At 40.5% G+C, this 24,591-nt stretch overlaps 2 protein-coding genes across 2 annotated transcripts in view; one reads left to right on the top strand and one right to left on the bottom strand.

The window, feature by feature from the left end:
* The window catches only part of LOC145491160 (uncharacterized), a 66,514-nt gene that overhangs the window by 23,876 nt on the left and 18,047 nt on the right, over window positions 1-24,591 (bottom strand). The window lies entirely within an intron of this gene.
* On the top strand, window positions 148-20,058 carry LOC145491110 (uncharacterized). Its single transcript, XM_081470253.1, has 18 exons — window positions 148-517; window positions 3,435-9,064; window positions 9,537-9,686; window positions 9,849-10,040; window positions 10,216-10,362; window positions 10,613-10,819; window positions 11,524-11,682; window positions 12,149-12,373; window positions 12,807-13,006; window positions 13,455-13,713; window positions 13,958-14,119; window positions 14,441-14,676; window positions 15,023-15,155; window positions 15,563-15,816; window positions 16,119-16,343; window positions 16,476-16,575; window positions 17,285-17,353; window positions 17,804-20,058. Exons 1-18 carry the CDS (start codon window positions 277-279, stop codon window positions 18,035-18,037), a joined length of 8,823 nt encoding a protein of 2,940 aa, XP_081326379.1. The 5' UTR covers window positions 148-276; the 3' UTR covers window positions 18,038-20,058.

The raw sequence follows: 24,591 nt of genomic DNA, 5'->3' as shown, positions 1-24,591 counted from the left end.
ATCCTTGCAGTTATAAAACTCGATATACCGAAATATAGTAATATGGGACTGATACGGCACAAAGGAACATATACGATAAATCACTTTTGAACTAGATATCGGAAAAGATCACATGACCTCGTCGGGCTATTTTCGGCATGCAACAGAGCATGGTTGTCATGGAATTATGGAAATGGCGGTCGCAAAACAGCCTGAAAGCAACGATCATATTTAATTTCCAAGTGAACGAATAGCTGTACTACCAATCCAGATGAACCGGATAAAAAGTCAAACGTAATGTGGCAGTTTACGAGCGAAATAAGGATTCGTATGGACCTGTTATGGAGAGGTTTTGCCGTGTTAGTTGTTTTGTTTGCGGCGAAATTGGACGCAACCAGTTCAAGCTCTGTTCTTAGTTCAGGCTTCGCTTCAAGTGTGTTGCCAAGTATATCGTCGAGTACGCTGTTCACAAGAATCCAAAGTATATCATCTAGGACAAATGGTGGTGTTTCGACAGCAGAATTATCATCAACATATGGTAAGATTCGTTATCCATTTTACGCTTTTATTGCAAATTAGCCAATATAAGCTTAGATGCTTTATTATTTTACGAGTACACGAATACTATAAACGTTCTTGAACCACATTTGCCTGTTCATATTTGTAGTTACTGTTTTAATATTTTATATCTAAGTTAGGTCAGTGCTTCATTCGTGAAATATAGGCCTATGTCATTCCTGTTTGGTTGTCATCGCTTTCTCGGACGTGACATCGCGAACGGAAAGAACCACGTTGATTTGCAAATGTTATTTGCCAGAAAGCTATGACCTCCCATGCGTATATTTTTAATTGCAACGCGTGGAGCACCTTGGCAGAATAGATCGCTATCTAATGGTTTCAAGCTTTCTACTTATAAAAGCTCAATACGAGACAGTCCAGCCAGACGGATCACGCATAACTTGATTCTGTGAGCTATATAAGCTCGTTAGAGTTCGGTACTACCAATTGAAATTTTATTTGCTTTAGATTTTTTAGCCGCTTTATAATTAACCCTAAAATCATGGAATTTCAAAAATCTGTGTAGCTAAGAGCTACAAAAGATAAATTAAAACAACCTGAAAATCTGAAGATCAAGTTTGCACTTTATAGCTTCTAAAGATATTTGTTAGTATCTTAAGCTGTACGGAAATTCAAATTCAAATTTCTTTGTTTTCGTAAGTCATTCAACAGCACAAGGTTTCAATTCTAGATGATTCTTCAGTTGCGTAATGATCCTGATATACATAAGTATTTAAGGTCAAATAGACAGATTCTAGAGTTTGCCAACTTTTTAATGAACTTCTGGAATACTGTTATATTAAAGTTGCTATGCCAAAAATTTGAAATCTTCACATTGTCCTCATATTGTTTTGAAGTGTTGGGAAACAATTGAGAACTAATTGCTGCAGTAGTCCCGAAGGATTTTCAATAAATGAAGTGATAATTGAGTTTAAAAATTTCCATTTCATGTTTTCTTTCTGAAATATGTGTCAGTTGTTTGAGCGAAGCTACTAATAACATATGTTCAATGTTAACTTAATTCACCATGCAGAATACACGTAACTTCAACTTTGAGACTGAAATGGAAAATTTATAAAGAGTTGGGTTTTTTTAAATTATGCAGAGCAGAAAAAATAAACCCAGGTCTGATTGCCTAGGGCAAGTAAATTGTGCTCTTGAGCAAGTGAAAAGAGAAGTTCTGTGGCCTGATGGGCAAGTGAAATTAACATCAGTAGTCTTGTGAATCTGTCTGAATGAAAATGTTAGCTTGATAAATGATAATTTCCAGTCAGAAGCTATTTCGGAACTTAAGACTGGAGGATTAGTAACCATTGAGTTGAAAGCATGGATTAGTTAGCATTCATCCAGGCATACTTTGTTCACTTTTGTCCTCTGATTGCCATACTCGCTGCCACGTCGGCTAGTAATATTTAAGTGGGGGCAAGTGAAAACTGAAAATTACTGGCCCACTGGGCAAGTGGATTTCAAAGTTTTTTTCGCCGCCCAGTTGTGACGACAGTCTTTAAGTTTGTATGATCCTGATGCAGGTCTAGTTGCTGTTAAGTTTTGAACACAAGAAAGTGAAACGTAATACACAGTTTTAAGAGCATTTCAGATAACTGACATGTTTCATCAGAAGCTTTATGAAAGTTCCTTATGTAAATCGGACATTTGCTTGAAGTACAGCTCCAGTGCTGAGCATTTAATGTGTTGCAATTTGCAGTTGATGTGGCAAATTATGATGCAGTTTACATTTTCCACACATTTGCCTGATGAGTTAAAAAGCAATCAGTGTTTTGTAAGATATGTTCAGAGCCCATGGTTAATTTTATATTGCTTCTTGCATGTTAAATCTAAGTCATGCATGTAAGGTGTAAAAAAAACAAAACAAACCAAGGCCATGTAGACAAATTATAGCTATCACCCCACCACCCCCCCCCCCCTCTCCCCCACCTCTTTCCCTGGTTATTTGGAGGACAGTTGAGCAATGTGGGAAATGATTGCCTTTGGCTCATTTTTGCTAAATTCCTGTCAATGTTCTCAATTCTGCTCCATTGGTGTTAAATAACACTGCAATTTATGCTGTGCATGACTTTGGGTTCCTGACTTGTTAATTATGATGACACATTGTCCAGTAAACTGCACAAGTAATACTCCAACTTCCGCTCTGTAATCCTTTTCGATCTTGATCATGTAGCTGCTAGTTACGTTGTACGTTTTGTACTTGCAATGAACAAAAGAAAGTAGAAGTTTCCTATTTGACCTGTTATTGAATTTTGATTATTAATAAGAGACTTTATAGATTTGCATGTTATATGTCATTTCGGTCCGGCTTAATGAATGCTTGCTTAAATGGGTGCCTTATTGATAATCACACCAGAATTTCTTGTCCATGCATGTACAAAACCTGTGTATGCAAGAACACATACATGTATGCACACTGATCTGGTGTGGACACTGTTCATATACATACATGTACATTATACATGCAAAATTCAATCAGATGTTTGTCACGGGAGACCATCGTGGGGACCACATTGACATATATGAGAGCTGCCATTAAGGGCCGTAACCCATAACACCTGTCATGGGTGAGTATGCTTCATTTTCCCTTGATTGTATGGGTGAAATTGCCTGTTGTTGATAGAATTTACTCACAGAGTAACAAATTTACTATGGGTGTGGAGAACAAGGCTACAGGTCACTCAAACGTTAATGACAGTGCTGTATATGGCTGTATTGACTGATTCTCCTACGTGTACATGTATGGATTTATGACGTCTGATATACCACCATTTGTAATGATAAGGCAGCCCATATTAAGTGGGTGTCCATAAAGCAGGATTTTTCAGTAACAGTAAACACCGTCAACAGTGTCTTAAACTGACATTTTTTTAAAATTTTTAATTTCACAGCAAATAATGCCACTTCACCTGTGGAACTGGCAAGTGATGCCACTTCAAGTTTGCTGTTCAGCAACAGCATTACAAAAACAGAGACTTCAGCTTTGTCCATTTCAGGAACAAGGACGTTCAATAGTCAAGGAACAACAGTTTCTTTAATAAGTTCCCAAAATGTTGGTGTTAGTCAAACTAGCACTGATGTTGTCTTGAGTACTGTTAGTTCAAATCATTCTATAAATACTTCATCAGTATCTTCCTCATTTCTTAATCTAAAAAGTTCAAGCGCTTTTATATTAAGTAACACGAGGACATCAGCTTCCTCATCTCAACAACTGCAAACATCTGACATGTCTCCTTCATTGCAGCAGGGTAGTACATCAACATCCATGTCATATCTGACCTCTGTTGTTTCTTCAGCAGCGAACCTATCAAATGTTGTTAGCGCTACAAGAACATTGTTGTCGACACACTCATCATCTGCAATAGGAAAATCAATTTCTAGTCAAAGCCAGCCGTCTCACACATTGACTGTTAATGGTTCTTCAACAGAATTGCCCAGTCCATCAATAGCAGGATCATCGTCTCCTCAACTGGTGAACTCTCTGATGGTTTCATCAAGTTCAATTGCCATAGCAACAAACAGAACATTGGCAACAAGTCCCTTAACTAGTAACATGTTAACTAACGCTTCAAAAACTGCCGCTGAAAGCTTTTCAACTCGTACAATCCTAGCAAGTACAACTGCAAAGTTAGTCACAGAAAGTGAAATGTTCAGTGCAGGTGATCCTGTTGCATTGACTTTGAATTCCAGTGCTCAGACAGTTAATGCTACTGTAATGCCAACAACTGTCTTACCTATAAAGACGACAATATCTGCCACACATACTGGTGATTCTACACTTCTATCAGCGTTGCAAAGCAGTAGCTCTACTGTGAATTTTGCCGGCCAATCTTCATCATTTTCAAGCTCAATGGGACTCGTCAGCCAAACAAGATCTGTTACCAACTCATCAGCTGTCTCACCTTCAGGTGTTCCAAGTCTTAATGAAACTGCAGTGAAAACATCTGGCTTGTTGCCATCTGCTACTGTTCCTTCACAAACTTCATCAGCACCTAATTTAAGTTCAGTTGGTGTAGGACTTGAATCCTCCGTAACTACAGCTGTAGGTGAAGGATCAAGTGTCATGGTCTCCCAAAATACCACAATTCAATCAACATCAGCCACAGTGTCAAGTATTGGAGTTTTGTCTCCCATAGCAACAACCTCAGGGAAAGAATCAACCCTAGTGTCAAGTGCGTTAGCAGTATCATCAAGTCAGCTGGTATTACCAGTGGCTTCTTCAAGCTCAGTAACAGAAGGAATCATATCACCCACGCCAACAGCTATGGGCGAAAGTCCAAGCTCAGCACCATCTGTGGCATCATCAAGATTGTTGTTCTCAGGATCTAGTCGATCAAGCTTGACTGGTGGATTCACTCTCACATTGGAAACAGTAATGCCCTCCAGGTCATCTGTCGAAACAGTGACATCTGCAGTGGCATCTGTCACTCCAATCAAGACATCTACAGATGAAGGGTTTATAGTTACTTCTTATTCTACTCCTTGTTACATCTATTATGTGGTGGAAAAGACTGTTTTTCCTGTGGCAACTGCTAATCACAGTGCAGCTTTATCAACATCAACCACCCCTAAGATAACGTTAGACTTTGCAAGTGCTTCCAGAATGCAGTCAGGATTGCCTTCAGTGACATTAACACATACCATTTCCATGCCAACCCAAGCTAGTGAAACACAGAGCCAGGTGGTTGGTTCAGCTGTTGCGCTAACATCCTCAACCAGCATGGTGGGAGTCTCGGCAGACAGTAGCTTGATCACACCCTCATCAACATTGAAACGCGAGTCAAGTAAAGTATCTCTTTTGTCATCTGAAGCAGTCACAAAGGCGATGGTTACAGCCACGAGTACAGTTGTACAGACAGACAGTCTGAGTATAGCATCTGTGATGCCATCTATGTCCAGTAGTATCGTAGGCAACAGAAGGAATACCAGTGATGTCAGTACATTTCAAACAGGCATACTTTCAACTAAAGTGCAATCTACACCATCACTGTCTGGTACATTAGCCATTCCTCGTGTCACCTCCTCAGTGTTGGAATTGCAGAGTACATCCCTGACAAGCAAGGCTTCGGTCTCTAGTACAATGACTTTGTCTGATAGCTTCACTCCAATAGTTGGCAGTGCTAGTATTTCAAAGATGCAGAATGTGACCACACCTTCTATCACTGCTACTTCGTCATCAATTATTACACAAGCCACCACTAAACATGAGAGTCTTCAATCCACTCCTAGAAGTTCTTCTGTTATGTCTAGAAGCTCAGCTGAGTCGACGGCATTTGTCTCCACTCTTGCCGAATCGCTTCCTTCTCAAAGTGTCAGTTCTACTGAGGCTGTTAGCTCAGTCTCGCTAGTCATCTCCAGTGATAGCAAACCAGTAACCACACAATCCCCTAGTGGATCTATTTTGCCAACAAAGATTGCAAGTATCGTCCAAACCAGCGCTTCATCTGAGACACTAACAATAATCCTTTCTGGAACTTCAAGTGAAAGTCATGTTGTGACAAGTTCATCACAATTTACAAATGCTTTGGAATCTTCCGATGTGTTAATGATGAATAGCACAAGAATCTCTTTGATGTCATCTGCGACCACGAGTGGAAATCTTTCTTTTGCTGCTGACAAAACTGTGACAAGTAGTATTTCCTCTCCTTCTGTATTACTGAGCTCAATGACAACAGTAAGTCAAGACAGAACTTTTACAGCGGTGTCTTCACAAGTGAGTTTGCGTGGTACTGAAACAACCAAAGCTAGCGCCTCAGTTGAAAGTGTTATTCATTCACAGAACTCTTCTGTTGTCCAGTCCAATACGATGGCACTAGTGGATTCGTCCGCTTCTAGTGCAGAGAAAGTCTCATCCACAAGCATTCAGACATCACCGAGTGCTAGTCTAGCAATGTTGACACCATCAACAGTAGTATCCAAAGGGAGTGTTGTGAGTTCTCAGAATGGAAGCCCAACTAGCACCAGAACCCAAGTTGCTGAGTTAAGTTCATTTTCACAAGCAGAGAACAAAACGTCTGCTTCCAGCGCACAGTCGTTCTCATCTTCCAGTATCCATATGCCGTCTAGTGTGAGTACTAGCGTTGGAGAACCTCACTCGTCAATGGTACTGTCTTTGTCTGTAACACCATCTCAAACAGGTGTGGGTAGTGCTCAAGCTAGCAGCAGTATTCACGTTGCTCTGTCAAGTTCATTTTCACAGGCAGACAGTAGATCGTCTGCTGTGGGAAACCTATCATCATCTCCGTCTTCAATGGTGGCCTCGTCATCCGGATCATTACCTAGTAAAAGGCGCCGAAAGAAACGAGCAGTTGGTGATACAAACAGCACAACTTCAGTTGTTCATTCTTCAACACTTGCCTTGCTAACAAGTTTATCTTTTTCAATGCCGCAGGGAAACTCCACTTCAATTGTTGTGCGTCCTTCAGGTTTACTGAGCACCAGCTCTGCTTCAGAACCAATGCTCACTGTTGATACCACGGGTGTTTCATCGGCAGTTGTTATGGCAACAGGGAGCGCAACAAGCAGTTTTCATTTATTACCGTCGCAACAAGCTAACGTCACAAGGAGTCATACTGGTTCTGTTACACAAAGCCCATCATCAGCTACCTTACATGTGGACCTAACGCCTGGTGGAACTCGTACGCAGTCTCATAGTGTGCTTATGTCATCTTCAGGCAAGGAAAGCTCCGTATTACAAGCGTCAGAAGCTGTTAAAAGCACGACTGCCCATGTTAATTTGTCTGAAACAAATGTTGTGGGTACAATGACGCCATCACCAACTAGTGTTGTGCTCAGCACCAAGGTTACATCATCTTCTTCATTATCACGTGGCATAGTGACGTCCTCTGTGGCGTTGGGTAACAGTACTTCAACTTTACCTCTGTCAGTTGTAAGTGAGTCATCAAGGGTACAAAGCTCTTCAGTGGCTGTTGTAATCTCGTCTTCGTTTGTGGATAATGGGACTTTACCTTCAACATCCTCCTCGGACCTGGAACCATCCGCATCGGCAGTGCTTGGAAATAGCACTTCAACTTTACCTCATGCAGTTTCAAGTGTGCCGTCAAGTGTAAAGAGCCCCTCTTCAGATGTGGTCGTGTCATTCACATTTGTTGACAATAGAAAGTCACCTTCAACATCTTCCCAAGATTTGATGTCATCGTCTGCTATTTTGAGTGACAGTGCTTCAAGTTCGGCTCAATCCACCACAAGCATGAACCAGGCATCTACATTGATAAGAAGTGCAAGTGTAACAGCATCCACCTCACGTCGTTTACCAGATATGAGTTCCTCTTTTGTGGTTGTCGTTCCTTCTCCATCTTCAGTCTCATCAAGTGTCATTCAGCCACCTGGTGAATCAAGCATAACTGTTCTTTCTTCATCTCCACAACAAACTAACATTAGTAGTGTTACTTCTTCATCAACCGTTAGTAGCTCTCCTTTAGCAAATATTTCTGTGGTGTCAACTACTCTGCATGGCTCCAGTGAGATAACAAGTTCACCAAGTCCTTCATCGTCGCCCCCATTGTCAAGCCCAACCACCGATCAATCGAGTCAGGCAGTTTCAAGTTCTGTACTAACTCGACCATCACCCTCAGCCGTACAAAGCAGCAAGGTACAACAGACTGCAGTCAGTTCATCTGTGGAAGTCTCTTCAAGCTCTCGTGTTTATCGACCTCCTCTAGTGACCATCTCAAGTCTTGGAATCTGCTATGTTGTGTACACCACCAGGACTGTGCAGCCCAGTTTGGTATCCACACCTCCTGTCAACATGTCTTCTACGGCTTCCATTATCGTGTCATCCACAGTTTCAGTTAACGCATCATCGATGGCTTTAGTTAACGCGAGCTCCACACGTGTATTGTCAATTGTAACCCAGTCATTGAATACCACTGTCATTCAAGTATCACCATCGGCAGCACTGAATACCAGCTCAGTAGTTCTACAGCCTACCTTTGACGTTAATACCACACGGTCACAGTTTTCCCAAGTTCTGTCTACTGCGTTGCAGGTAAATGTCACGGTAAAGCCAAGCGCGAGCTCGTCCACTGTCATAATCAGCTCAACTATACCTGTGGTTAACTCGACCACTTCGCTTCCAGTTATGGTATCATCGACACTTACAGTCAGGTCAACTGAAATGACTGAAAGTCAAAGCCTAAGTGTTTCCTCATCAAGGATTCAAAAGTCATTTAGCAACATTGCGGTCACTACAGTGCCCAGTGTGAAAGACACATCTTTATCTACGTCCACTCGTGTGCCGTCTACGCAAATACCCACTAGTCAAGTGATTTCGCCAACAGCAACAGTTTCCAAAGAGGTATCAAGTTCTGTGACTGTCCCTTCAACCCAACCTCCAGATCCTTCTCTATTAATAGAAGCAATCTTAAAAGTGCCTACAGATACAGATATCCAGTCGGAGAAATTTAAAACAGACCTGGAAGAAAAGCTCGCAAATGCTTATCGCTTTGCCCAGTTGTCTCGTAGAAGGAGGAAGAGAGCGACACCAGAAATCAATGCAACTGTAAGTACCACAGTGTTTTTATTTGGGGTTGTTCCTTTTCGCAGGTTACAGATTCCTTCGTGTGAAGCTGCTAGCTAGCTATCACTATTAACAGCAGTAATATTTTGATTCCAAAAAACACCAGTGGTGTTTATGGTAAATTACCCTGTCAAAGCTCCTCAAGAATTTGTTTTCTGTGCTAATTGTATCAATGATTAATTCCATTGCTCCCACAATTAGTTCCATTGCGGCCGTTCTTAAAGGTCAAAGTCATACAATTTGAGACGATTCTGTTTTGAGCTAACAGCTTTCAAATTAAGTGAAACTTCGCAAGAAGCAGAAATACTTGCAGCTCCTGGTAACAAATCTGCGAATGATATTGACTCCTCAAGCACGAGCCTTGATATAAACTGTTGAAATCGAATGTAAGCTGTTGTTCACGAACAACACGAGCTTGTTTGGTCGTTCATAACGTTTTGCCTTCTCCCAACAGATTGACACCATAAAGCTTTTAAACAATGAAGGAGACGTAAATGTGACATTTTTTATCACGCAAGATGGTCAACGCGTGCCAGCCCCCGAAGCTGCTCAAAACTACCAGAAGTTATCCAAAGCCCAGCTGGGATCGTTCATAAATTTAGAAGTAAGTGTGTCAATTTTGGAAATACCTCCTGTAATTTGTCGGAAATATTGTCTTCTTTTGGACAGACTGCAAAAATGGGAAATGGTTTTAATGTGCCGTTGTTAAAACTAGTCGCTTGAAACACATGAAACATGAAACCAATTTTTTGATGTATTTTGTTAGGTTGTCAGCTTACCAGAAGCACTGGTTGTGCCAACAACCCCACCGCTTCCAGCAAATGTACTGGTGTCCTTGCTAATCCGGGACTCGGCCAGTAACAACGTCTCCATTGCAGAAAATAAGAAGAGACTGGAAGACAATCTGGCTGCGTATTACAAGGACCAGAAGCAGCTGACAGCCACAGTAACAGCCAGTGTAAGTCTTGTATGATCTTAGACCACACCCGAGTTCGCAATTAGCCAGACAGAAGCCTTTTCTTCTATCCTAATTTCCTTCGATATCAAGACACTGACCTGATCTTATCATTCTTTAGAAGCGTAGCCCTGTTTTGTTTGTTTTAATACTGATCAGAGTGCATTGCCAATTTTAGATCAATACCATCCTTCATGAACCGAATGAAATTGTGTACCTGGAGTTTTATATCTCCGTTGGCGACCAGGCAGTAAACGCGAGCGATGTCGTGGAAACGTTCAAAGTTCCCAACCTCAACCTACTCACTGCAGAGCTTAAAGTTCAGGTAGAGTTTACATTGGACAGTACAGTGATTATATGTAGTATGGTACTTTCTTTGCCCCCAAGCACGTTGAGAGAGAATGTGATGTTTTACTTAGCGTTTTGAGTGCTCGTTTTTAAGTGTCAACGGAAACTACAAAAACGAATAGAGTGGTGGAACTCGAGACCTTCCGAGTTATCCTTCGGTTGTGACAAAAGAAGCAAACCTTGCGCGACTGGATTTCAGCTTGATTCTCGTCTCGTTCTTTCGACAGGTTTTAGTCCAGGTTTATATCCCAGACTCCCTAACGGCCTCGGAAGCTGATAACGTCATCATAGGGATCAGTGTACCAGAAAATCAGGATCTAAGTAACGCCACGTTCAGAAGCGACTTAGCGGACAAACTTGTCGAGTTGTACCAGAAAGCCAAAGGCCAGAGAAACTCACGTAGGAAGAAGCGAAGTGGAAGTACTAGGGTGACTGTAAGTTTACATACATACATACATACATACATACATACATTTTATTTGTTATCTAATAATACACATGAAAAAATTACTCGATTCTGATTGGCTAAGAGCAGTGCAGTTCAAGTGTAACACCAGTGCAAAAAGTGTAACATCAGTGCAAAAAGTGTAACACCAGTGCAAATTACACATCGAAATTCTGGATTATGATTGACTGAAAGAAAATAGCAACTTTTCTAAGAAAATGATATCACGTAAAATGATGATGAAAATTTTGTGCTGAAACTTTGAAAAAAGTTTTCTCAAATGAGAAAAAATGGCTTCAAGAAAGATCTTCCGGCACTTCCTCCGCGCGAATTTTTTCATGTTTATGTTATTAATAAGTAATCATACGGTTTTTCTCGTTCAATTTGGAGTTAATTTGCACGAGTGAGTTTTTCAAAAAGCTGAAATTGCACTCGCCGAAGCGGCTCGTGCAATTTCAGCTTTTTGAAAAACTCACTCGTGCAAATTAATTCCAAATTGAAGTCGAAACCGTATGATTACCTTTACAAATTAAAATTACAATTATAACATGCCCCGCGCGGATAGCTGAGCTAATCTAGGCGGGTCATGTTAAGTTTAACGGTATTTTGTCATCAGTAAAGACATAATGACTTGACCTCTTGCCAAAGAGTTCAAAGTACAGTCGCCTGATATCAATTCTTTTTTCTCGCCAGATTGAGGACATTGTCAGAAAAACAGACTCTAGCGTGTCGGAGGCTGACGTTACCTTCTTCGTGTATGATGTAGGAAAAGTGGCGAATGCCAGTTATGTGGTATCGATTATGAATCGACTCAGCACCAGTGAAATGACCACAGTTACCAGTCCTTACGCGGTACGATTTACTCTATAGTCAGCTACAGTCAAATCTCTACTATGGGCCAATAGGTTATGTTCCCGACCATGCACATCAACGGCTAAAGAACTACATGTTTTCAAAGAATTAAGGTTCTCTTAAGGCCAAGAAGTTAGAAAACGTTTTCAAACAATAAAGAGAAAGAAGTAACGCGACGAATGGCGTATCCTGAAATAATTAGAAGTTCTTTTGTAATCCTTTTCAATCCTCTTAACCATCGTTATTCCGATTTTTTTCTTTGTTACCTCTTTGGTGTTTTGCTATCTTTGTGAAAAACTATTTTTCTATTTCGCTGGAATTCGATGTAATTTTGCATATCAAATGACATTTTGTACACGAAAGTTGACTCGCTCTAGTCAACCTTGCAGTTTCGATGCAGAAATGTAATTACGACTTTATATTTTTGTCCGAACTGTAAATCTAATCTAAGGCACCTATTTTGCAGGTTCTTTCCGCGCCAAGACAAGCATTTGTGCCAACAGTTCCGACAGAATTGACGCCAACTGTTGCTGCAACGCCGATCAAGTGGTGGATTATTCCAGCGGTTATCGGCCCGATCATACTCATCATCGTTATCATATTGCTGATTTGGTGGCGATGGAAGAAAGGTGCTCCGAAATCTAAGGTCGAGCCAGACACGATTAGAATGTTGGAAACTAACAAGAGAAAGGTAAGTGCACAAACCTTCAACACACGCCTCGCAACAGATTTATTTACAACGAATATGACTACGAAGATGACTTTTCATCATTACAGAGATGCTATATTGACAATCAATTCACGTCACCATGTTAATTGAACTTGCAGTCATTTTGCAAAGACTTGCCACCCCCCACCCCCCAGCACCAAAAAGGACATTCGTTTTAAGAATACACGTTGAATAGGTCATTTCCGAATTACCTTTAGCCTCTTTCTCAAAGCGAGTCTTGGTGCCCATCCTTTCATATGAAAATGAGATTTCATTCAGTTGCAAATGAAACTCATTTTTATATGAATAGTTGTGCACCAGGCCTCGGTTTGATAGAGAGGCCTAAGGCAACTCGGAAGTGGGCTAATGTAATACGTTGGTAAGCAGTTTTTGAGGTTTTTTTCTTGCTTTTCAGCCGGTTCAAGGGTTTGACGTAGCTCGGTACACCGAGCCAGGAGTGTCAGGTACGAAGACAACGGCTTTCATGTCCAGATCCCCTCCCTCCGTTAATGATGATGAAGAAGCAGCTCCTTTACCAGTGAAGCGCGAGACATCACTGCGAAGGAAGGTTCAAAAGAGACCAATACAGAAACCTCCCGTCAGAGAACAGAGACAGTAAGTAGAACAGTTGGAATTACATGTAGTATCTGGGTCAAAAATGTCCACAAAATAACACTGCAGTGGCTATTTACCATTGGCGGGTGCGAGTCGTGTTATTTGATAACTTATTCTGTTATCCGTTATTGGCCTCAGTAGCGCTGTTTATCGACCAATCGTTTGCCAGAAGTTTTAAGGAAGTACGCGCACAGGCAAATATCACCCGTGAGAGAGCTTAGGTATTTTCAATGTATTTTCACAGATTTTTTTGGTGATATCAAGAGATAGACTGTGCGCTCTTCGTTGAGAATTCATAGCTACCTAAAGGCTATATCTCGCGGTTCTTAATTCGGATATTGCTTCAAACAAACCATATATTACTGCAGGGCCATATAGGTTGTGTGACTGTGTGATATTCTGGAAAATATTTCCTTTAGTGGCGTCGATTTCTTATTTTTCGTGCCAGGGAAAATCCCGCATACGATGAAGAAGAAGAAGAGGAAGAAGGAGACGAGGACGAAAGCGTGGTATCTGTCACTCCTCCGAGAAGTACAGAGGCGTTAACAAGGGAGAGAATCACTGCAAAACCACCAGCAGCCTCTAGGAAGACTCCTGCCAAGCCACAAAGACCTGTGGAGCCGTCCGAACTTGACAGCGAAGAAGACAGTGAGCTCTCCGAGGGCGAATCCGAGTCTGAACCCGAAAGTGTACCACGACCTGAACAGGTATTGATTAGAAACGAAGTGTCTCGGAGAAAAAAAATCAAAGGCACAACACAAAACAGCGGCAACATACAAAGCTCGACTAGTTTATTTAGCGTTTTGTAGGCCAAGTGGCTTAGCATACCGTCAAGAAAACTGAAGTTATCAAAATTGCAGCCTCGAAACCATGGTGACCAATCAATGCGAAAGTGACCGTCGTCTCACCTAATCTTAAGATATTAACCTCCTTCTTGTCTGTCTCTTTCAGACTAGACATTCAGCAGCTCAAGTGCCCACTGTTGCTGTTATGAGCGAGGCTAGTGGTCCCCCACGGTACCCCCCTGTGCGGTTCCGCTCATCGGTGCATCCAGCGCCAAGCCTACCCCCGTTAAATGCGAAGCAGACATCTCTCATTGGAGTGAAAGTAGAGGTAAAGTATTATTATGTTGATACCCCTTTACTGTAACATGAAGCAATACTTTTAGTTTTTCTACTTCATTGTCGTCTTGAGAAATTGTTGAATATATCTTACTAGTTGACGATTTTCCTTTTTCTTATTGCCTTTATGCTTGGTAATGTCTTGATGCTTTAAAGAAGATTTAAATATTGCTCTAACTACTAGTACTACGAACTTCACAGAAGTTGCTACCAAGGGCGTGGCCCTATAATATTAAGGCGAAATTCATTGCGAGAAACACTGCAATCTCCTGCTTAGTTTTTTCTTGTGTTAATTTGCTATTTCCATGCGTAGCCACCTTCTGAAGATGACTCAACACGAGGCCGGAGAAAAGGAAAAGCTACAAAGAGAGAGTTGGAGCAGAGAGCGGACCTTGAACGACAGAAGAATAAACAGCGACTGCGTGACAGAAAGCGCAATGCTTCTCACCGCCCAGGTTATCCTGTTCCAGCCGAAAGGAGAGCCTGGCGCAGAGCTCAGCACGATTTTGACGATGTTCTCGAAGAGGAAGATGCTGAGCGAGTGATTACGTGAGTAGATTTATTTGATTCCTTTCTGCCCCCGAGCAATTTTCTTTTGAATGTCTTACCTGAGTAAGCTCGCTGTGTTTTTGCACTCTGTTGAGGTGCATAGTTATTTTAAAAAGGAAAAAAGCCAGCGCATCGTGCTTAACTAGAAACAAAACTTTTTTCTCTGTTAATCATTTGCAGATCCAAAACCGTGGCCAAAATTAGCTCCCTTCCACTTGCCACCTTTCAGGGAGGGGATGGGGTGGGCGGTCTACAAGTTCTGTTCTCTCTCATTGTGTCTTAACATTACTTTATGGCCCAGTTTAAAGAATGTTATTCTATATAAAGAAACTATTTTCTTTTGTAGAGGGAAGAAGCGAAAGCCCCGAAGAAGGCGTCCTCCAAGCAGCTCCGTGGCTACAGACGAAGAAGGAGTGCCACACCTCAAGAGCTATCGTAAACTCAAGAGTCCAAAAACCGCGTCTTCAACTAGCACACGGGTAGGAACTACGATCATTTCGATAAAAGTAAACTAACCAATAAAAGCCAGGAGTTGTCCCATTCCAGGGTAACCCCTGTTTCCCAGTTTTTTTCTTTGTTTGCATCAAACTAAGATAGAAGTCGTCGCGATATAGTTTGAAAACTGTCGACTTTTTGGGCGTGTAATGTGTGGTGTTACAGTTTTCATTTTTCACGTCCTATCATAATCGAAGTTGAACCGCAGAGCGGAGAAAGTGAATTTTTTGCTCAGTTTCAATTTTGATTTAGCGTCAAGATCGTAGATATTTCAATAATGCGTAAATAGATTTGATCGGTTCGTACAGCTTTCGTAACCAGAGGATGGAAAATAATCACGAAGCAGCTTTTTGAGTCTATTTTAGCTGAAAGATGTTGTGTTACATTTCAGGACCGTGACAAGAAACGCGATAAATCTGATACGGTTTCCAACGCTTCCAGCGACGAATCCGAAATTGACATGGATGAAACACGTCGACGAATGCATGCAATGCTAGATGACGCGTTCTCCTTGTTTGGACCACAATTCTCAAAGAAATTTGACAAAGAACCCGAGGGACAACCCGCACCGTATCCCGCGGCGCATCCTGAGGCGCATCCCGAGGGATACCCTACGACTCCTCTTCGGCAGGCCGTTATTCCAAGGTGAGGCCTTTGGTCATGGAACGATTTTGTCGATGCCAAATGTGTTCGCAGGCAACCTCCTATGCGAGTGTCAAAAAAGCTTCAGAAACGTTTTCCACACTCCACACTCCACACTTCAGGTGTTATTTTGTGTACAAATCGTTCACAAGGCAACCGAGCATTGGTATACATGAACAATACCTGACAATTGAAAAGAACTTCCTCAACCTTGAAAGCTCGTACTAAGCCAATCGCCTTTGATTGCTAGAGACACTTGGCTTGATAATGAGTGATATTTAATCCAATCAAACGCTTTCCATTAGGTACATTGGAGGTCAGCCTGCCTTGCCAGAACCACCCCCGGCGCATGGCCGAGCTACTGAACCAACACCACGACAACGCAGGCGCGTTCAGCCGACAATGCCTGGCTACCCAGTAGGAATGCCTCAAACTCCTTTAGGCATGCCAGGTTACCCAGGCCGTCCCCCTGCGAGACCGATTGTCACGCGTGATCCGATTGTGGTCTGGGATCCAGCAGACAGACAACGGTGAGACTGCATTGTTATCGAATCTTAGCGTGCTTAACTGATTCCTATGTGTAGAGGGTAAATAAACATTTGGTTACAGCGAGGTCAAGTTCAATTCCATGCTGATCGTCATCTGTTTTCTTGTATCTACAGGATTTTAAACCAGCGGGCGCCACCTCCAACGTATTCGTACAAAGATCCCAGTGGTCAGAATGTATATGTAACACCGGTACAACAGCAAAGAGATGACATGGTAAGGAACGGCCCAGTAGCTTAACAAACACACCTGCAAAATTCCAAAGGCAACGATTCTTGAAAGTGACGTTAATTTTAAGTCTTTTCCCCTTTCGAAGTAATATCATTTTGCTATTTATCAATTTGAAGCTCGTTAAGGTAAAGAACTCCGCGGCGAAGGTCACAAAGCTGACGGTTAGAGCTTTACCATTTTGCCCTCCGCCCCCCGCCCCCCTAGACATCAACTCCGCCAAACCGCCAGCATTTACGAGACTAAAATAATGATTGCTGATAGAAATAAAATCAATCAAAGTGGAGGTGAAACTAATTGGCTTCTTTTAAACTAAGTCAGAAAATAGAAGAGAGACGATTTAATGCATGTGATAACCGTAGTATTTTGTGTTCAGAATGGTACTCTTGGTGTAGCTATACCATGTTTATATAAAAGCCTGTCAATCTAAAGTAGTTGATGGACAGTTCTATAAACTTTCACCCAGTAACAGAGAGCAGTTTGATGAAAACAATGATGAAAGTGACGTGTACCTCGAAAATCTGCGAACTTGAGTTAAATAAGTGTTTTATAATCAGTGGGAAAAATTAGAAGTTGAAGTTTGGTAAGCTTTAATGTGTTATACCACTCCTTGCAGAATCTGTGGTGTTGTCGAAGGTCCTGTTTTGTTGCAATCTCCGCGAGTTTTAATTTTAATGTTGCTGTTGCGTTATTTCAGGGTGGCCTGGTCTGGAGCCCGTATGCTGCTGAAGACTCCATGGAAACTCTTTATCCTGATTTGGCTCAAGTAAGTTCAAGCGCACCTCTTGACTTTCACGATCCACTCTGCAACTCGCCGCTCTAACGCCAGCGAAATGTCGTTCTATAAATAACCTGCTAACGAATTTGTTGAGCCAGAACCCAGATGACGGTGGACTCTTCTTGTTATGAACTCCTATGAATTGCCAACTTTCACAGGAAAAGGAAAATTCGGGAATGTTGTGACTATACACCAATGATTTTGTTCACGCACCTTGTAAGATAGGCAAGCATGTCGTCGTTGCAATTCTTGGGCAAGACACTTTACTCTCACAGTGGCTCTAACCACAGTGGCTCTCACAGTGGCTCTAAGGGAGGGAGGGGTGGTGGGGTAACCCTGTGATGGGCTAGCATCCCATCCAGGGAGGAGTAGCACACTCCAAGTCGCTTCTTTACCTTACAATTTGCATAATGTTTCTTTTCTTCTGTTCTTTTTTAGGCAAGTTATCCAGGAGCTCTAAGCACCAGTCCTCCGAAGGACACCAGTTTTCTGTCTCATCTTCAAGCCGCGCCACCTCACGACACAGTGTTAAACATGTCAGCCAGCGGTACTCTTGACCAGCGGGGAGCATCGTTAGGACAATCGCCACAACCTCTCATCAAATCTATAAAAGACGAACTTTTCAGATTGTCCCAAGGATCCTCCAGAAAAACACCCATCACTGAGCTATAGCAGTCGTTTTAGAATTTATAATTGTATATTTAAATGAAAAATATTTTTAAAATTCGGAAAAGGAATTTGTACGAAAAAAAAAAAAAATGGTGTTTTCTTGTATTTATAAATTCTGAGTTGAAAATTGGGCCCAGTTTTTGTCACCTGGGTTAGATTTGTCACAATTCTAATGAAGTCGTGACTCACATGATTAGCTTAAACACAGATGTAGGCGTAGCAACGCAAGCATGAGTATAAGACATATAGGAATAAATAGTTGCAAGTTCACGTACAAACATAAACTCTACCACAAGAAAAGAACGTCTTTCGTCTTTCTTGTATTTATAGAACGGCGTATCTCGAGTAAAAATTAACGTCGTTGCTCAACACGTTTATTATACGATAACATGCTAATAGAGATATAAATGATAAATATGTCTTAGCCAAAAATTATTAAATTGAAGTGGTGTAAATAGTCCTTTAAGAATACAACTCACGTCTTTGCATTTGTCTTAAAAAACAGCCATTCCTAGAGTTGAAGAAAAATATCTTTAAGAAGAGCAGAATTTTTTCGCCCTACGATTGTAAAATGAACCTTTGACGGTCTTCGGTCTTTGTCGGTTGTGTGTAAGTTTCTATAATTAATTTACCAACTGATTCAAATGAAATCGTTTTGAAGTAAAATAAGTTGCGAAATGACTATTTTACTAGTTTAACAAAGATGACTATTTTACACTATTTATGTTTATGTAAAGGAAAAGAAGACTTTCAAGCTGTGTGCGATAGGAAACATTAAAAGCAATTACAAAAGAAAGTTTGCCGTTGTTTTGGCTAAACCAAAAAGTCCATTGAAATGTCAACCTCGATCCCAGGCTCTTTCTCCTTTGGCTCCCATGTGGTTGAGTTGTTGAGGACAAGAGAGGCAAAGGAGAGAGAGCCTGGTAACGAGGTAGTTTAAGTGTTTAATTTGTTGAGATTATTGTAAAAGTGACGTCAATGCCTTATCGATGCTGCGAGAAATTTCCTTGTGTTTACGAACACTCTTCAATTTAGCCAAGCAGTAACACTCTTCTCTTTTGTCTTCGAAAGAGGCCGAACCTAAAAGTCGTAGCCTTTTAACAGAATAAAAACAATGCCAAACTACGTGTTGGGACAGAACGAAAGAGGTCACTGATCTCGTGAAGGGATGATCGCTTTATTAAGTTCTTATTAACAAGGCGGGGTGGGGTGGAATTCGAGTTCGTGAGCACAGAGCGAAAGTGGTGAGAACATCGAGCTATGTAATCACGACCGAGGTCAAGATTCTTCCATATAGACCTCTCACCCGGTTGCTAATATCAAACGGCTACCTCTCGGGTAGTATTTCCGGCTGTCACAAGCGACAGCCGGAAATACGTCTGCGTTCACATGCGCAGACTACCTCTCAACCCCTTCATCTCTGTTAAGCGGACCAAGTTCGGTTTCCCACACCTGATGATGAGATCGATTGCAAAAAGTAAATGAAAATGACATAAAGCGTGTGCGTGGCTTTGATGTGATCGGGATCATGATCAGGATCAAGGATCCAACATGGTGTATCAAAGGAACCGATGATTCCGTGGCCAGAGTGGATTCATCGGTGCCTTTGATGTACCATGATCTGAGTTATCTTGGATCACTGATCCTGCTCCTGATCCAAGGCTCCCCAAAGGAACACACCCAAAATATGTTGTTTTAGAAACAACTTATAAGATAGCGCACACTTAACGCCCCACTTCCAAAGCTCGATACAAACAGAACCAGCACGAGCTTTCGACGTGGCTATAGTAATGGCGCGAGCAAAGAGAATTACAAAATTTTCGATAATTCCGTGCTGGTTTCCTTCTAGAAGACAACACTGTGTAAATCTTACGAAAACTGTTCGTTTACAGTGCCAAAACATATTAAGGAAGTTTCAAACTCCTATGGAGAGAAATTCATTGAGTCTTCCGAACATTTGTTGCCACTTCCTGGTCAGAATTTTACTCTTAATTCTCTGTAGCTGCTGTAATCGACGGGCATCAGTTTCTTTCTTTCTGGAAGGAAATTGGTGTTGAATTAGTAATTATCTTAGTCCAAAAAACTAGCCAGTTATATCAATTTCACCAGAGCCACCCAGCCAACTAAGAGGAACAGGCCTCTCTCCTCTGGGGAGAATCCGCTGAGATATATGAATGCAGGCGCAAGGATTTCTATGAGGAATGTGTCGAACCTCTGCGGAGGAAAGAGGGAACAGACGGCTCAAGGGAGGGGAATGGTTAGACTTTTAACAGCGACAGAACAAAAGGGGGGAAGTCATTGTTTTTAGTAACAGTTTTACAAGCGGCTACGATATAAGACTCTCCCTAGATTTCTTCTTTGCGTGTGACGGAAAGCGCGGGGATTAGAAGGAGAAACGGAAAGAGAAAGGTAAGAGGAAATGCACAAGATAGTGCACGGTGAAAGAATGATTAAAAGCCCGTGAGTTTGTGAATGTAAGGGGTACATAGGTGGGAACCCACCAGGGAACCCACGATTTTTAACGGAAATACCTCGATTTTGTTTTAATGCCCTTTATTAAATGACTACAATTAAAAGTGATAAAGTCAAACATTTAGCAAACGTCAAAGAACGGTTTGATTAAAGTAGTGCCTTCTTTTTCTAATTATTTCTAGCTTGTACCTAATTGTAAGCTTTAATTCGTAGGCCACCAGGTCTTAATTTACACAGGATATTTAAAAACCTGCAAAAGTCGACCAATACGATTATCAGAAAAGGTTTATTTAACGAAATATAGCGGCCGTGTCTTTACAAATGTATTTAACTTCAACTGTTATTGTCTTAGTAAAGCCTAAAAATGCAAAGATCTGGAGGGAAATCAATTTTTTTCAAGTGATACAAAAGTTTTGTATAAGAATTAAAATCCAAGTCGTGGAAATATGCGGCGATGTTTTGTTCTTTTGGTTCTAGTTTGTAATCAATATTCATGACTACTTGTGGAATTTGCGTCAAACCAAACACGGTCATAGTGTGAAGACGTGGATTTATGTGTTCTTGGTGATTTCGGATCTGGCCACGTTTTTCCTTCGAAGAAGATAAAGCAGGACGAGATACAAGTATACAAATATTAATCGTGAGTGTACGTTTTAATTTTTTTGCTCTTCACCTAACGGAACAATTTCTACCTTCCTAAAGCTTCGCTCGCAATTGCTACACAACGCTTCGCTCATAAACCAGATAAGCATAGTTCCGCAGTCACTGAGATGAATTGTTTCAGTCAGTGAAGGGTTAATTAAGAAATAATTTTTGCGCAAGATACTTGAGCTGAACGTGTTTGATATTTACGGTTCTTCTCGTTGCGTGTTACTCGGCCCGGAAAGTTGAAAACCGTTACCACGTGCAGCCGGCTCGTACGAACTTTGGTCGCTGCTTGCCCTTGTAGTAACAGTGTATCTTGGAAATACATTTTTCCCGAGAACAAATGGCCTAACGGTGCAGGTGAAATTCACTGGTATAACCCGGCGATTACGAAAGAAGAGGTTGAAGTTCACGAGGAGTTCAAATGGTTAACATGTACATTGGAGATGAAAAGAGCTAAGAATTGTAATTTCATAACTTTCGATCAAAATGGTGGCAATGTAAAAATATTTGAAGCTTACGTTACGTAAGGATTAGTTGTCGGGTTTTTTTTTCTCTAGTAGAAAAAAGTCGTGGTATTTATTTGTTTCGAACGACTGATATATGTTTTACAATAGCTAATTAACCTCCGGTCGTAATTAATACGATCTCGATTTTGGTAGCCACCATTTTGGTCGACATTATTTCAGGAAATATTTAAAGTGGACAAGCAACGTTGAGTTTTTACGGTGGCACTGTCATTTTTTGACAACACCTTTTTTTTTTGTTTTTGGTGATTAAAACGCGTACGTTCTATCTCAGAATCGACGAAGTAATGTAACATTGGGTAGGATTTTGTAGGCAAAGGAGATTTAAATGGCCTGTACGACAACAAAAAAGTATATATTAGGCAACAACGAAATTCACTGTACAACGAATAAATTGTCTTGCTAGATTCATAGTTATCGCACAACATTTTACTCTCTTCAGATCGAAAATGACCTCCAAGTTAAATTCAATGTTTTTTTCATGTAAAAGGAGATTACATTCCCAAAAATTTCGGACGTTTTAATTCAAACACTTTTTATCGCATTTCGGACACTTCGCTGAAACATAACTTAAATAAATTTACGCCTACAAAACGCAAATTATTCTGAAATCAGCTTCTGTGGAGGTTTTAGACGAGCAAATAATAACACAAATTCTTACGTACCTCAACCAGTGTCTCAACAAGAGTTCGATCGTTCTTTAAACGAAACTTAAAGCTTTGGAGCTACTGTAAAGTCTTTTACTGTACTGTAAATGTTTCGGACACTTCAAATTTCGGACTGTTTTATTTTCGGACAGTTTTCGTCCGAAATTACTGTAAAATCTTCCTAATTTTTTTTTGCTAGAAATATAATAGGACTGCATGCCTGTAGCGTGAAACAGAAAAAAAAAAATTTGGAACAAAATTAAGAAATTATTCTGTAGCAAATTTAAATTGTCTTGCTGCTATCAAATTTATCTTCAAACATTAAATTCAAGGAGTAAAGCCTTAAACTTCTTGTAATAAAGCAGAAAAATGCCAGGACAATGAAAATTATTCTTGAACGAGTACGGATGGTCATCTGAATTAATCACATGAACACACAACTGCATTATGCAATTATTTGCAAACATGTTCAACATTCTGAAACACTCTCAAAAACAAATATCGACTCTGGCCAAAAAGTCTATTGTAAATCGCAGCGAGAATTTCTAACGGCTGCCGACAGCCATCCGAGGTATTCCGAAGATCGCCGACGATAGAATTCCGGAGATCACTTGAAGATATCCGAGGACTTCCGAAGATTTCTCAACGGTAATAAAAATGTTTTGGATACTTTATGAATTTGGAAGGGTAAAGGGAAATTTCTTAGAGATTACAAACTGCATTCAAAATCTTAATTGTAATTACCGAGATTGTTATCTTTTGCTGCAAATCGAAGCTTCTCTTGCATATCATTGTACCACAGCTACTGAAAATAAATTGAAAATATCTTCAGGTTATTGGACATACTACACAATTCTCAATTTTTGAAAGTGCCACCTTAAAGATTGAGATCAACGTTAGTTTAACCTCTTGATATTAAAAGTTTAGGCTTTAAAGATCAATATCTGGTTTATAAAAGGTGTTGTAAAAAGGTATAGCGAGAGTGATAAACAAAATTATCAACAAGGACGTATTGTCTCGACGTGCTACCAAATTCTCAGAACTACAGTTAAGACCAAGTAAGACACTCGTTAAGGAGAGTTGATATTTTCAGCTTTTAAGTAGGAAAGAGATACGTAAGGATCGCGGAAATAAAACCTAATTTTGTAAATGCCTTAACATTTGCGAATCAACTTCGATTCTGCCATCTTTTGTCTTTCAACAATTGTCTTCAAAATGAACCTTTCGCGAGCACTGAGTACTACACAATGAACACATTTAAAATTAGCTATTGCACTAATTGGTTTCAAGATTTAAAAGGCTGCCAACAATTTTGTAACAATCATAACCAAAACTAGCTAGAAAGACCATCAACAAATCAAATGTTACCAACGACGATAATATTTGCATACGAATTGATATTAAAAATATGCCTTGACATACAAACTTTTCGTGGCGCCTTTGCAAAACATATTTGTTCTTCTTTACTGATTTGTCATTTCTAACGTTTAAATTAAATTTCTGGACGTCCAACAGAAGTATGTAAGCATTTTAGTTTCGTAAGCTTTGTTCAAAACAGAATAAAAAAAAAAGCAAAGAAAGAGTAAAAATAAAGCTTTTGAACAAGAGATTTAAATTTTCACCGTGGATTATTCCGACATTGTTTTCACTTGACGAGTTCATAAAATTCACTGAATCGGCCGAAGATATTTTTCGTTATTTAGGAATAAACATCTTTGTGCTACCAGATATTGATTATTTTGTGGTGTTTACATTTTAGTTGTTGCACGGGAAAAGAGAACGGAGCGAACGGTCGCATCGGAAGAGAAAATATAACTTATTTCGAATTAACTTAAATGGGTTATAAACCATCGAAATTGGGCAATTTTGCGGGGGGGACAATGTTGGATTTTAATTGGCAAGAGAGTTCTTACCCCTGTGCAACTGATCCGAAGGGTACCATTTATATTATCGTCTGACAGAGAAAGATATGAAATGACAAGCTACAAACAGTTGAGGATCAAACTCGATTGGATAGAAAATTTCACTCGGATAGTTAAAACGGTATTTAACGGTCACTTTGCTAGACTTCAAAATCCATTTCGGAATGAAACATCATTTTGTCGCTTATTTGATCCATTTGTCATTTCGTCTTTCTCATGTCTCGAGAAACTCTTGAATCACCTCGCCCAAAAATCATTGTGAAGTTCGTTGAAAAATGACATTTGAAGACTGTTTAGCAAAAATTTATTTCGAGACGGACAAAAAACTACCTAGATATCAAATT

This window comes from Orbicella franksi, chromosome 6, assembly GCF_964199315.1.
Source record: "Orbicella franksi chromosome 6, jaOrbFran1.1, whole genome shotgun sequence".
Taxonomy (NCBI): Eukaryota; Metazoa; Cnidaria; class Anthozoa; order Scleractinia; family Merulinidae; genus Orbicella; species Orbicella franksi.
The sequence above is the reverse complement of the archived record's forward strand: the minus strand, read 5'-3'. Positions and strand labels throughout refer to the sequence as shown.

Excerpts from the sequence above, each read along its gene's own strand:
- LOC145491110 (XM_081470253.1), top strand. The coding sequence starts at position 277 with ATGTGGCAGTTTACGAGCGAAATAAGGATTCGTATGGACCTGTTATGG. Across the intron at positions 10,041-10,215 it reads CAGCCACAGTAACAGCCAGT|ATCAATACCATCCTTCATGA; the intron begins GTAAGTCTTGTA and ends TGCCAATTTTAG. Across the intron at positions 10,820-11,523 it reads GTGGAAGTACTAGGGTGACT|ATTGAGGACATTGTCAGAAA; the intron begins GTAAGTTTACAT and ends TTTTCTCGCCAG.